Here is a 14,348-nt window from a genome sequence, read left to right on the forward strand (position 1 = left end):
GCCCGCGGGTAGGAGCGGGGCCCCGCGGCGGGCGAGGCCGCTCCCGGGCGGCGCGGCGCAGCGCGGTGCGGCCGGCTGCCCGCGGCCCTGCGGTGGGGCGGGCTGCCTGCGCGGGGCGCGCCGCCGCCGCTCTCCGCCCCGGAGGCTCGCGCCGGGCTGCGGCGCCGCGGGTTCAAGAGTTCAGGCGGCGCTGCCCGGGCCGGGCGGGGAGCGGGGCCCGCGTGCGGCGGGCGCGGAGCGGGAACAATGCGGCGCGGCGGAGGGGTGACCTCGGCCCGCAGCCGCCGCTGCGGTTCGTGTGAGCCGCCCGCCCGTCTGCCTGCCGCCTCCGGCGCTGCGTGCGGGCCGCCTCGCCGCCAGACTGGCTGGGAGCGCTAAGGGAGAGTTGGTGGAGTTCCGGGAAGTGCAGAGATAGCCGGGCTGTCTCGTTGGCCTCGCGGCGCTCTCCGGGCGCACAACTCCGCCGGCTGAAAGGAGGGTTGGTAGAGCTGCACTGCCGGTCTGTGCGGCGCGGTGTGAAAGCAAACGGCGGTCTGAGGATGAAAATCTGCGTTTCGGATAGGTGTGTGTGTAGCTGGGGTCCTGCAGGTGGCCGGACGTGTTTTGATTCGTCTGGTCAGATGAACGGGGGCATCAGGTTGGAGGACTGCTGCACTCACCTGGTCCGGCCTCATCGTGCAGGCCACAGTGCTTCTTTTTGTTGTTTCCCCCTGTGTTTGAAGCTGGAGGTTAGGCTTTAGGAGGTAGGGTTGCAAATTCCCAGTGAATTTGCAAAATCGTTGGGTCGTAGGGGTTGTAAGAGACCTCTGGAGATTGTCAAGTCTAAGCCCCTCCAACAGCAGTTCTCTACAGCGGGTGAGACAGGAAAGCGTCCAGGTGGGCCTTGAATGTCTCCAGGCAAGGAGGCTGTGCAGCCCCGCTGGGCAGCCGGTTCCAATTCAGCACACCCTTGGTGAAATGCAACTGGCTGCTCTACATTTCATTTCTTACTCCTGAGCCGGAGGTGGCTGCCTTGCAGTTTTTAGCTCCAAATCTTGTTGCGGTCCTATTGATGCTGGAGGTCCTATGGTAAGTCATGCTTTCCCAAGAATGAATTCTTTAGGATTTCCATCAGTTTTCTGTGTTACGTTCTCATTATTAAGAAAAATAATTTTCTGAAGTTTGTTACCAGGCATTCTTTTCTCTCTTTCTCTCTCTCTTTTTTTTTTTTTAAACTTCATTTATTCTGTTTTCTCCTGGGTGCCCTCCAATTTATTGTCATCCTCCTTGAACTGCAGACAGTGCATTTTATAAGCAATTAAATTGATGTTAAGAAAGAAGATCTCTGTGTAGCCTGAGGCTTCAGGTTCTCCGTTTCACAGAGAACTGCAAGGAGCGTTGGGTTCCTGGCTACAACCTGGCCGTGAAGCTGCTTCAGTCCTTTCAGAGTTGCCAGCGTGGTAAAATAGAATTTCCCACTGTTCTGTTTCATCTTCCTTTTTAATCGTTGGACTCCTCTTAGTCATGTTAATATGTTGGCTGCAGTGGTAGTCAGCGACATGCCCTTTCTGTATTGCTCTTGCCAGTTTTCAGCATCTGTGGAGGATCATGTCATCTGTTCCATGAAGAAGCTTTGTGTTTTCCAGGTCAGTTAAGAATCTGTAGCACAGAGAAACACTGGATCCCTCCAGGGTCTTTGAAGAAACACAAGTGCTTGATGATTATTTTCTGCGTTCCGAAAAGCAACAACCCTGCTTCCAAAACACGACTTTGATCTTTTTAATAGGTGCTATTTTAAAGTAATATCAGTTTTATATTCTGGAAATTGCTTTATGGAAATGGTATGGGGAGCGGTCCCAAGACAAGTACCTTGCAGAAGCTTATGGGATCATTGCCTGCTACCTATAGCACTCAGCCTGCTAATTAAAAAAAAATCAAATTAGAATTACTGAATGCATTCTTCATATGACGGTATTTTTGCTATGCTGATAAATGGTATGTTTTTAAAGGTGTTGACTGAAATGATTTAAGTTGATTGTGTTTTCTTTCTTAAACTGTAGCAACGTCAGGAAAAAAACCCTATGAATTGTAATATACTTGAAGTTCTCCTGTACTGAGTTCTTATTTAGGGTTTGCGTTGTTTGGTAAGAATTAAGATACGGTATGATGTAAACTGCATCGGGGCCAGTGTTAAATACAGTCTCAGTGTGCATAGGTGTTTCTGTTTCTGCTCTCACTGATATTCACCTCAGTGAGGGTGGAAAACTGGGACGTCAGAGCCATGCTGGTCACTACTTAGGCTGGAAGCAGGTTGTGAAGGTGCTGGTGTGCTGAAACGGAGCTCAAGCACTCATGGTTTGCATTGTCGATTGCTTCACAATGTTCCAGACACTGGTTTTGATTGTGGCTGACAGGTAGTCATCTCAACAGCTGAAGCTGTGCTAATCTGATGTTAAAATACAGAAATGTGTGCCGTATTCATCTGGTACTTGCCTGAAGAGAATGTGGCCTTCAGGTGGTACAGCCAGCAATATTGCCGTCAGGCTGTCCTGATATTTATGGTGGTACAGGCTGTGTTGTGGCAGGCTGTGTTCCCTTTGTGTGCGGAGCCTTGTTCACAGTCGTGGCTCATCAAAATGATTTCTCCTCCCTACAAGCTTTGCTTCTGTCATCCTGTACTTAACTTCAGCCATCTGGTTTTTATCCTGCTCCTTATTTCTTGCAGGCACTGTTTTGTCTGTACAGTGGCACTGTTCCTATCAAAGGAAGCCTGTGGTGGAGTACTGTAAGGACACCGTTACCAGGTCTGCTGTGACATAACTTATCCCGTAGTAAATAGAAGTCAACAAATTGAGAACAGGTGGTGGAAATGGAAGTCACTGGAACCTCTTCATTAGCTAGGAAGAGATCAGTCACACCGAGGAGTGCTTGGGCAGCACAACCAAAGCAGCCCTTAGTAGGAGGGCTGAAATGGGCACTCCTGTCCTCCACGCTCCCCATTTCCCCCATGCCTCTTATGCTGTCTGTCTGCAGCTGGAAGGAATTCCTTCAGAATGCTGCTCATGACCTTTATCTCTTAGAGAACCTTATTTCTTCACAGATGCTGTCTCTTTGGTGCTACAGTCCCATATTGAGCAGCAAATTGATTTGTTACTTGCTTGAGGAAAAATACAGCCTTCAGGAAAACATAATGCATGCGTAGTACTTGGAGAGACTGTCATAATTACTTGGAAGGAGAAATGCAGAAAGGCGATAATGATGAGTTTCTGGTTGAGTACATGTCCGACTTGGCATGCCCTCTTGTTTTCATTCAGAGAAGAATTTTTGCTAATTGCTCTTCTTTGGTGTTAGCCCAGCTCTAGGACCTAACCCTGTGTTGTGTGTGACTGAATGACAGTCACAGTTATTTGTTATTTTAAACTTGATGGCAACTGCTGTGGTCTCTGATGTTTCTTCTGGCCTGGCAGTCTTTGTCCGTCTCTGTCCTACCCAGACGTATGGGTTTTATAGCATTTAATTTGAGACGGTTCTTTACAATAGATAGCACTGACATTTGGTTAGCGTGACCTATATTTATAGCAGCTAATCTAAAATAACAAACTGCTTAGTGATAGTTCAGAGGGAAAGTTATGTAACTGCAAGGCTTCAACTTTGATAATACACTGTTAGGATTATTATTTTTCTGAACTTACTCTTTTAGCTGTAACAGCTGTACGATTGTGACTTCGGTCGGGCTCAATCTGAAGTTACAGTAGATTTGTGCCTGGCTATAGAAATTGTAGAAAATAAAAGTTAAGAATGCAGGTAATATAGAAAAATACAGAACTTTTTTTTTTTTAATCAAATGAAACTTCCTGTCAGGTAAGAACAATGTTTGTTGTTAAACATCTTTTCTACAAGAAGTTCCCTGTGGTGCAGTGTTTCACTCGCTGAAACCTAAAGCTCATAAACAGAATGTATTTAAAATGTTTCCTATTAAAAGATAAAGGCACAGGAGAATTAAATAAAATTTATAAGCATATAAAAAGGTGAGTCACTTCTAAACATTACTGAACTTTCTGTCACGGTCTGTATTGGAAACATTTATATACACCCAGTGGAACGCAAGCAGTCTATGGAGTAGCACAGGTATTTTACGAGGACTTAATGAATGAACCAAAAAGGCATTTCTGAAATGATGTGCTACTGACCTGTCTGGGAGTGTACCAACTACACCAAGCATTTCAAGCATCTTGTTATTAGCTGCAGAAGGATCTGAGGGTGCAGCCCTGCTGTCTTCAGCAGGTGTCCCAACAAAGCTTTGTTGCCCAGATCCCCACAAGGAGTGCTCAGAAAGGAACCACGTGAAACACTGGGCCCGTCCTGAGGTCACGTACGATGATATTTCAGATGTGAGCTCTTTCCCATGGAGCTGAGAGCTTCACCGCAGGTTACTCAATACCTCCTTGTTCTGAAAGAAAGGGGTTTTGTATTCTTTCACCTTTGCAAAAAGTCTTTCAGTCCGTATGTGTATCTTATCTTTCATCCTGTTACTTTAAGTGTAAGCGTTTACTTTGTATCACCAGAGAACAACCTTTTCCCTTTGTTTCTTCTGTACTTTTGTCCACCTCTTTTTTTTTTTCCCTTTGGGGATGCTGTTGATCCTGGCATGATGCTGTCATGGGAAGGAGGTTGTTTTTAGAAAAATCTTTGTTAGAAAAAAAGCACCTATGCCTGGTTTTATTCATTGTAGATGATAGTGGAGCTCTTATAGAATGCAAGTGTATTTTCCATAGATTTCTTGATTTTTTTTTTTTTTTTGCAGTTAGTAAAAGCCTTCACAACTCTGCATATCAAAAAGTCATTTTGCATTATGAGTGCCTATTCCATACAGTTAAAATAAATCTGGTTAAAAAATAGCACATGAATCCTGTCATTTCAGACCTTCCTTGGTGGCCTTAAGTGTGATAGAAATAACTCTGAATGCCATGCAGACACCATGCAGTGTTCAGCCTCTCCAGCAAGCCGTGTCTTGCTGTGCCATGCAAGTGACAGAGGGAAGAGAACTCAGAGAGGTTTCAAGCAAAGAAAAGAGGTGCATTCAGAGAGGACTGAGCTCTTAGTTATCAAGCACCAGATTTACCTGTCTTACAAGGCAGATCTCATCAGTTTTGATTTTGTCGTCTCTCCTTTCGTTGCTTCCTTGTCTTCTTGCTCTGAATGGGCTGTTACACATGAATGGATGCTCTTGCTGTCCTCAAAACCTCTCTGGCCACAGGTTAAAGGAAACAGGAGTAAGGAGATTTTATTCACCAACATCTGCATACTTGGATTTTCTTATTCCAGAGCGGTTCACTGAGAACCTATATGTGTTAAGACAAGCTCTTATTTGCCCACATTGCCTTTCTTTTAATCTTCCTTCTACATGCCTACCTCTGATGCTTGCCTGGGACTTGAATAAGTGTAACCAATTACACCGAGCAGGTAAAAGGCACCCTTAGGCACACTTATCTGAGAGTAATACTATTTACATAGGAGGATACAAAGGAATCCTTACTCCTTAATAACTCTATATCACTTGCACAAGGCTGTCATATGTCTAGATTTCATTGGAGATAGCCCTCTTTTTCACCTGACCGTTGCAAGAGAAGAGTTTGAGAAACACCCTTTGGTGTTTCCAGATGTCTGGCAGTTTGTCTGAAAGCTCTTGGACATTTGGACTGTGGTAGACAAATGGTCTCTGCACATGTGCTGTGTGTGTGCAATCCAGCTGATGTTCTGTGGAGATACTGAGTGTACCAGCCTGTGCTGCACGTTGCGTGTTGCACTTCATTCTGACCAGGAAATCCCTTTCAGAAATATGGCAACTTAGTGTTTCACACCACATCCTGTTTACTTTCTCTCTTCTTCGTGTCAAAAATTCCGGTGCTAGGCAGTGAATAATCCTTCAATTCATATGTTCCTCACATTTCGTTAGTCTCTACTGAGTCTGCCAGGGATAGCATTTATACTAAGTTTTTCTTGATTGTGAGTATTTGCTATACAAAGAGTGATCCTAGAGAGCTGACTCCTTAAGCCTCTGAGCAGCAAGCGTTTGACAACTAATTTCAGTTTTTTGTTGGAGCTGGTGATGTGGAGGTCGCTGATCCTCTGAGCTGCTGAGGAGAGCTGGGATTTCCTTCTGATCTTTTCCCCTCCAGAAAACTCCCTTCTGTTGTTCTCTTTAAAAGCAAATACAGGTTTTTCATTGTTTAGAAGAATTTTATAACTTGTGGGTGTGTCATCTTGTTCTCTCTTATTACTTGTTTTTTTGTGTAGAAGCCTGCTTGAAAGTTAGAAAATCTTAAAATGAATGTTTGGGTTTTAATACAGGAATTCATTATATAGGGTGAAGTTTTTCCTATTGGAAAGTAAATACAGTGCAACTATTTTTCTGCAATTTTGAACAACACAGGTTTTTCTAGTTGAAGTATTCATGTAACTGGGTTCTTATGGTATGAATTGGAACTTCTGCTGACAACCTGATAGGCAGGGTCCTCTTTGGAAGGCTAGATATATAGATTACGATCTGTTTTAAGATGAAGAGAGCACCAATGAATTTAGTTTGAACGCTTCTTCAAGGACTTTGCTAAGCTTCCTTATAAAAGTGGGGAGCAGCATCCTCTGATGTTTCCTTTAATGTAAAGGACTCTTGCTGATGTGTTTTACGATGTTAATCTTTTCTGAGCACGCCTCCTACATTAGGATAGAAGGGATGTTAGTCACAGAGGTGCCTCTTTATTGAATGTAAAGGAGGTCATACGAGCTGTGTACCCATTGCTGTGTGTTGTGAGGTGGGGAAACCAATGTGGGAAATGTCTAGGCTTGCTGGAAGACTTAGAGAATATTTGATTGCCTCGAATGATGGACTGTGCGGATGAACAAGGATATTGCAGTTTGCATTCCTAAATGTAGATGGTGAGTAGTTGCCTCAATTCTGTGCAAGTTCTGTGGCTCTGATCTGCAAAGCCTGAGCTTCACAATGGTTTAGAATTACTAGCTTTGAAACCTTGAGAAATTGACTCTTATTTCAGTACAGAATGTTTAAACCTTTGCTTCTGGGGGTTGGCCTCTTCTGTAAATCTGAGTGGTTTCGTTTGTGTGCCTTATCTTCCACTTTAAACTAAGGAAACTAATTCATGGGTTATTTGACTGTAAAATGCTTGGAGGTGTGGTGATGGAGAGGTGTTGCCGAAGATAGTTCAGTCGATAGGACAGAGGTATTTGCATCTCTTCCATCTTTAGTGATTAGCATCTCAATTTCAACTTTATCTTTTCCATGTAATTGGAAAATAAAAAGCTTATTAAGAAATCAAACATTTGTGTAGAACCTGAGAGGTAATACTTATGCTTACTGCAAATTATGGCACTGTAGTAGTGGAGAGGGAGGAGAAGAGTGGCGAAGCATCTCAGGTGCTGAAATGAATTGTCTGTTTTATAAGGCATTGATGCGGCTAAGCCACATCTTCAGGTAATGCTCTGCTGATTTTTTTTTTAAGATACAATTTTGCAATGAAAAGTAATGAAAGATTTTGGTGCATATCTTGGCCAACCATAGAGGACTGTGCTGTGTGCTCAACTGTTTGTGCTGTGGTGATCTTGAGAAGAGCTTCGTGTGTCTGAAAGTAAGCTTTTGACAAAATATGGTATCACACGTTGGAGAAAAAGTGCTGGATTTCCATGAGTGTTGCCAAAATGTTTGAAATTGTGAGTTAAAGCTTTGTAGGAGAGAAGTAATAGTAATTGAAAAAATTACAGCTATTTTGTCTGTGCTGAGTAAAAAGAAACTTCTTTCATGGGGAAAAGGCAAACTAAGAAGATAATTAAATATAACACCAAAATAATCAAAAGACAAGGAAAAGAGATTGCAGCCCTTTACACGGTTTAAGCTTCCCAGACCACATACCTGTGTTTCTGCAGTGAGCAGCAGAACAGAAGGTATTGGGGAAGATGCATGAAGCCCTAACGCTCTGCCTGCTCTCCGTATGGTGCTGTGTGCAGTGTGGGGCACGCAGGGGAGAGCCTGAAAGCCCCATGTCTGCCCCTGCTGGCTCTGGGGCCGTGAGGGGCCTCATGAACTGGAAGTGGATTGATTTAGAGTTTTAATTCTGAATGTGAAATATCTTCACCTTCTCAGGTTATCTTTGCATATTTCATAGCCTGATTTTTGTAAACCCTGGTATTTCTTTTTCGAAGTTGCTTCGGTTAGGTTACAAAGAATTTTAGTCAAAGCCGTGGTAGTGATATTTGCTAATTATCATTTAATTAAAAAAAAAGACTTTTTGATGAATGTGCTGCATTTTAAAAATAGATTATGTCAGCAAAAATAAAGTTTAGATGACAATCATTTACCTTTAAAAAAAGAACACATAGCAGAGTGTAAACTCCTTTCACGTACCCGAGGTTCAGAAATAGCTTATTTCTACAGGAATCCTAATTTTCACATCCATAGCTTCAAGACTTAGTTTAACTGATCTTCTGAAAACAGATTTATAATTATTATTAAGAACTTCACAGGTTCCTTAGTCAGGCAAGCCAGCACTTGCACTCAGGTATTGGAGTACCAGTAAGGCTGTTTGTGCTTTCCTCAAGCAGTTCTGCCTTTCCTTTCTAGAAGGCTCAAGCATAAATAAGTCAGGCACATTAGCATGGGAATGAAATGGAGACAGGTCTTTGTTGCCGAGAAATGCTTTTCCTCTGTTAAGAAATGACGTGTTCACAGAAAGAACCATGTGAACGCTGCAAACTCGTGCTCGTTCCGGCAATTACCTGCGTATAATTTCCTGCCTTGGAGTTTAGTTCTTGGAAGCTCTCACCTTGGCCCTGGAAAGCAAGGAAGTAAGGAGCTTTTCCTCTGGCGAGTACTTCAGGCATTCTGTGTCCATGTGCTGGCGGTCTCAGTCATGTCCATGGGGGCTGTGTGTCAAGTGGGAAATGAATGTTGCATTATAAATTCATCCTTAGTGGAAGAGTGAAGGGTGGGTGCCTGCAGTATATTGGGGCTTTATGTTGAATGCAGTCTGTAACAATCTTAGAAGTTAAGAATGCAATATAACAGACAGGTTGTGAATAAAAGAGGACTGTGTATTCTACTGTAATATAATGCTGCTGAAGTGCAACTCTGTGTTTTCTGTCTTTTTGGAAGCCTTCTATCTTGCAGGACAACAGAGCGTTAAAGATACCTTAAAATGTTGTCAACTCTTTGTTTTTTTTATATGATGGTTCAAAAACAAGCCAGGCAAATGCAATAGATGTCTGCTCCTGGGTGCAGTAATGTCTGACCTATTCCCTTTTAAGATGTATCAACGTCAGGGGTACTTGTCTAATTTCTCAGTGGTGGGCTTCATTTTTCAAGCATCAGATTCTTTTTCCTTTTATTTCACAGATACCATAACTGTTCCAGACTATGAAAAAGAAATATATATATATTTGTGCAAATATTGGTTGACTCTTCAAATGTAAAGGATCATCTCTTGTACAATCCAGTGAGAGAACCAAGGGAATTTAGATACTGTGGCAAAGTCCTGTGACCTCCATTGCTGTTAGAGCAGGGAGCTGAAGTGCATGGCAGCTGAAGACCATGCCATTTTCCATTGGCCCTCCATTTCATCTGTAGTAAATGTGATGTTTCTGTTCTTTCTTTCTCCATAGGATGCCGTGAATACATATATGTGTGTGTATATATATACAAATATGTATATATATATGATCCTTTTAGAAGAGTATTTTTAATATTTAGAAATTGATCGATCTGTGCTACTTGACACTTGATCAGCTTTGCTTTCAGGCTCTTAGCTGGAACTCACTGTTGGCTATCTGAAGAGCTCCCTGAAGGGAGATGCCTTTGCAAAGTGTCTGAGCTTTGGGATAGATGGCTAAGCACGTGTTTTTTTTTTTTTTTTTTTTTAATATAGTTTAATTCAAATATACTTGAGTTAACTTGAGTCCTATTTCCCCCTTTTCACATAAATCTCAAGTCAGATAAAATGCAAATTATAAGTTTTAAGCTATTTCCTCATCCATATGAAGATACTGGTGCGTTTTTAATGATTTAATTATAAATTGACTGTGTGCCTACTCATCTTCCCACAAGTCAGGACACTTCTGTTGTTTTCAGTAAGCCAGAGGTAGGCTCCTCCAGATGGAATCACATTGTTTCCCTCGCTTACCTCACATCCGATCGCTTCACAGTGCAGCCTGGATTTTTGTCTTGTTTAGGTTGGTTGTTTTGGACTTCAGTCTTGTAAGCCCGAGAGCTGTGCTGTATTTTGGAAACCACTCGTCTTCTGGGTGTCCAGTTTCGCTGTCAGAGCATTCTTCACAGTTTGAATACTTTGAAAATGCCCTGTGATTTAAAGGGTTTCAGTTTTTGGAGCTGTTGTCATTTCTATCAGAGGCAGAATTTACAGCTGCCTAAGAACAAAAGAATGAAGTCCTGCACCCAGAAATATCTTTTGCTTCTTCAAAGTCCTGGTCTGTTTTTCATGGAAGCATTATATGTTTCTTTAGGGCTGTAAATAATTGCTCAGGTACTAAACTTAAGGGAAAAAGTTGAAATTGTCGACTGTAAAGAAAATTGATCTGGAAAATAAAATAGAAAGATTATTTTTTAATACATAACAATGCTTTTTTTTTTTCCCCTGTCAAATATTAAGTGCTGAAAGTGCTAGTTTGAAGTGGTTTTGTCTGCGTTTTGTTCGGTGTGGATACTTAGGGCAGAGCAAGGCTATTTGAAGGAAGCAAGAAAGTTTTTAAAAGGCTACTATTTATCTTCAGCGCTTATTGCAACTACATTTTGTTTCCTTGCAAAAGCAGTGCTTCCATTTTGAAGTTAAGAAATGCACCTACTGGTAGCATAAAGCAAACAATTGTGTTGGCAGCTGAGGCGATTGGCTTGTGGAATATAAGTCAGCACCCTTCTGCAGTTGGTGACCTAAATTTCTATGAAATCATTAAGCTGAAGAGCGCTGTGGTAATAAATTACCTTAACAGCAATATAAAAAGACAACATGAACAGTTGATTCAGGAAAGACTTAATAGTGGGTAATTATAAAGAGTTGTAAGTCAAGGTTGAGGTATCCTAGTAACAGGTAAAGTGCAAAGGATACACATTTCCTTCAATAAATTTTACTAGATAGCTCATATCTTCTATCAAACCAAGCAATGTAGCTGACTAATACCAGAGTTATTTTGCTCTCATTGACAAGAATGTTTTGATTGCATCTTTACAGCAACGACAAATAATGATAGCTCTACAGAGGATATCTCTGATCTTTTGAATGGACCTTTTCAATGAGCATACTTCCAGAGGGAACTGCTTTTCAAATGTGTATGTGAAATCTGTATTGCTTTCCAGCAGTAATCACTCCGTTGTGCCAGTAGGAGTGCGAAATGGCTGTGATATGTTAGTGTTAAGGATAAATGGATTTGGCCTGTAAGTAGCAACTAATAATAACCAACCAGGTACCAAGAAACATGAATATGCTTTCTTCAGGAAGTAATGTAGAATTTGAGTACAAGTGGGAACACTTGTGATATTCTAACTGTGAAACCAGAGTACGAAAGACTAAATGGCCATAATGTTATTTGCCATGCTCGATGAATTTTGATACACGAATCACAGCCCATGTAAGTTCATCTGTTTAAGAGTTAGATTTCATAAAAAGAAACCCTGAGGCTGTAATCTTTCAGATTGCTGTGCTTGTGTTTAGGATAAGCCTATGTAAACCAAAAGCATATATGCAGGCTTTTTGAGATAAGAATCTACATTCCAGCAACAAGTAATTATACAATAAGCAATTAACTGTTCTAATAAATACAGTGTTTTTATTGAAAGGCAGGCTCATTTTTGAGGTTGCGGTTGCATTAACTGTGAGCTGGGCATTTGTTTAAAGAATAAAATAAAAAGTCGTCATATACTTTGATTATTCTCATGATAGAAATAAGGAGGAAGTTTATTCGAGTAGCTTTACTAGAACGTAGAGATTCTTGTAGTTAAGTTTCTTGAGGTATTGTTCTAGAGGCTATTCTGTATTCACTCGGAAGTGAGATTTGCAGTTCTCTAAAAATACATTTACTACTGTGAAAGTCAGAACGTGCAATTGATGAAATGCAATAGCTGAGGCTTCTCATCCTCTTTTAAAGAATTTTTCATTCTTCATGCTTGTGCCTTAGCCTGGCATATGGAATATATGAGCACTCCTATCCTGCGAGCAGATGAGATGCAAGATGTGTCTGCTATTAGTACAGTTCAGGCTGGAAGCTAAGCTTGAAGTCTGAGATGCTGTGTCCTTTAGACTGGCTTCTGCTGTTAACATGTGTAGAGGTCACGGTACTGTTTCAGGCTTATCAGATCTCCGCTGCCTACTCTTGTCATCTTAATGAAATGAAGTAAATCCAGTGGTGTTGCCAGTTTTTATATTATGTGGTGACTTCCATGAAAGTTTCCCATGATCTCATGATTCCTGGCATCGAATGTACCAGTTTTCCCTTGTGCAGAGTGACTGCCCTCCCCTCGTCCTAGGGGATGCAGGGGGTGAGTGAGGTCCCTCACAGCTATCTGCAGGGAGAGCTGTGGGTTTAGTTGTTAGTGTCTTTTGGCGTCTGGTTACAGCTGCATTTTGAACCTAAGCAATCTCATATGAACACGGAAGTAAGTATCAGCTACCTGTAATCTTGATGTTAGGAGGCAAATTGTACTAGCTTATGTTTTCTCCATTTGGAAGTGCTGTACAGAGCTTGAAAGTGTTGGGATTTTCTTTTGCTTTCTGCCCTTTTTTTGGTCTTTTAAGTTGGAAAACATTAGCACTTCTGGCCAGATCCTAATGTTGCTTGATGTTTAGCTTGCATTTCTTTATTTCCTACATTATTGCTTTTGTACCAGCTTAGACACTTATCTTTAGCTTGCTTTCAGATAATCCTGATCAAAACATGTTAATTTAGATGCCTAATTTCCAAAAACTTGTAGATTGTTCACTTGCTTGTCACTTGCTGGTGCTCTTGTTGACAATTTTGGTAGTTGTATCTTTTCTCTATAACTGCATGGTTTTGCTCATAATGTTTAATTTCTTTCTTAGCTTAAGCTATGGAGGAGGACATCCATCACATTCAGAAACAGATCTTCTTCACAGACAGACATACACAGCTTCTCATCAGCTTCCTGGATACTCTGCTACACACCATCCTACTGGTAACTGTGTAAACTTTTTTTCTCATAATATAGTTACTTAGTTTTAAGATGAATTTTTGAATCAGAGGGATTATTAAACAGATAGTAGCAAATGGTGTAAGGAAAGCTGATTTTGTAGTAAAAAGTCAACAGTTGGTTAATAGCTTTTATTCAAATGTCCAAAGTAGAAAGGAAGATATAAGGGGCAGATTTCCTCTGTAACTTGCTGTGAGTTCCTATGTTCTTGCACTTTAAAATACAGCTTTTCAGATTATGTCATAGGCAAAAGGGCCAGACATTGAGTTTGCCTCAAAGCCAGCTGCAGAAATTGTGCCACTTCTTTCAGACTGAAGCAACTAGAATAAATAATGCAAGTAGGAACATAATGATGTAAGTACCTACATGTGCAAATTAAGACCCAGTGCTGGAGGAAAAGTTAAAAATTACTCTAAATACAGTAGCAAGTTAAACTGCATTAGGCCTGTGTCAGCATCAGTCTGTGCTCCTGGTGACATTCTGTCTGCATGTAAGCAGAAGATAGAGCATGATCTCTTCACAGAATCACAGAATGGCCTGGGTTGGAAGGGACCTCAAGGATCACGAATCTCCAACCCCCCTGCTGCAGGCAGGGCCACCAACCTCCACATTTAATACTAGACCAGGCTGCCCAGGGCCCCATCCAACCTGGCCTTGAACACTTCCAGGGACGGGGCATCCGCAACCTCTCTGGGCAGCTGTTCCAGCACCTCACCACTCTCATAGTAAATGTGTACATACTTGTGTAGTGTAGTATCTCTTACCCTTCACTTTGCATCCCAGTTTCCAGGGGAAAGATAGTTGAGCTTACAGTCTGGCAGGTATTTGCAGTCTCTTGCCCAGGACTAATCGGCATGATGAGGGACTACAATTGCAGGGAACATTCCAGGCTGCAGACCCTGTAATCTTGACAGAATTTTAGCTACTCAGAGCTCTGCAATCTATGCATTTCTTCCCATCCAGCCCCCAGCCACCGAAGGGTATGGATAACAGTTGTTGAAACAAGGAATGAAGCCAAGACCTCATTTCTAGTGGCAGTCCCACAGGGAAGTGCAAGCTGCTATAAGCTGTACAAAAGAAAAGATTGGTACAGGAAAGCTGAAGCCATTTCAGAGTGGATTCTGAATGTTTAAACAGTTAACCTAAC

The 14,348-nt window shown here is 41.8% G+C and overlaps 1 protein-coding gene across 3 annotated transcripts in view; it reads left to right on the plus strand.

The window, feature by feature from the left end:
- The window catches only part of QSER1 (glutamine and serine rich 1), a 37,945-nt gene that overhangs the window by 992 nt on the left and 22,605 nt on the right, over positions 1–14,348 (plus strand). The window contains exons 1-2 of one of the 3 annotated variants that reach the window (XM_046941548.1): positions 202–562; positions 13,074–13,186. In XM_046941548.1, coding sequence (XP_046797504.1) covers positions 540–562; positions 13,074–13,186 — 136 coding nt within the window. In that variant the 5' untranslated portion in view covers positions 202–539. Of the gene's footprint in view, positions 1–201; positions 563–13,073; positions 13,187–14,348 lie in introns of those variants that run through there. The other 2 variants (XM_015286155.4, NM_001199414.2) reach the window with 2 other exon arrangements.

Source organism: Gallus gallus, chromosome 5 (genome assembly GCF_016699485.2).
Source record: "Gallus gallus isolate bGalGal1 chromosome 5, bGalGal1.mat.broiler.GRCg7b, whole genome shotgun sequence".
Classification (NCBI taxonomy): Eukaryota; Metazoa; Chordata; class Aves; order Galliformes; family Phasianidae; genus Gallus; species Gallus gallus.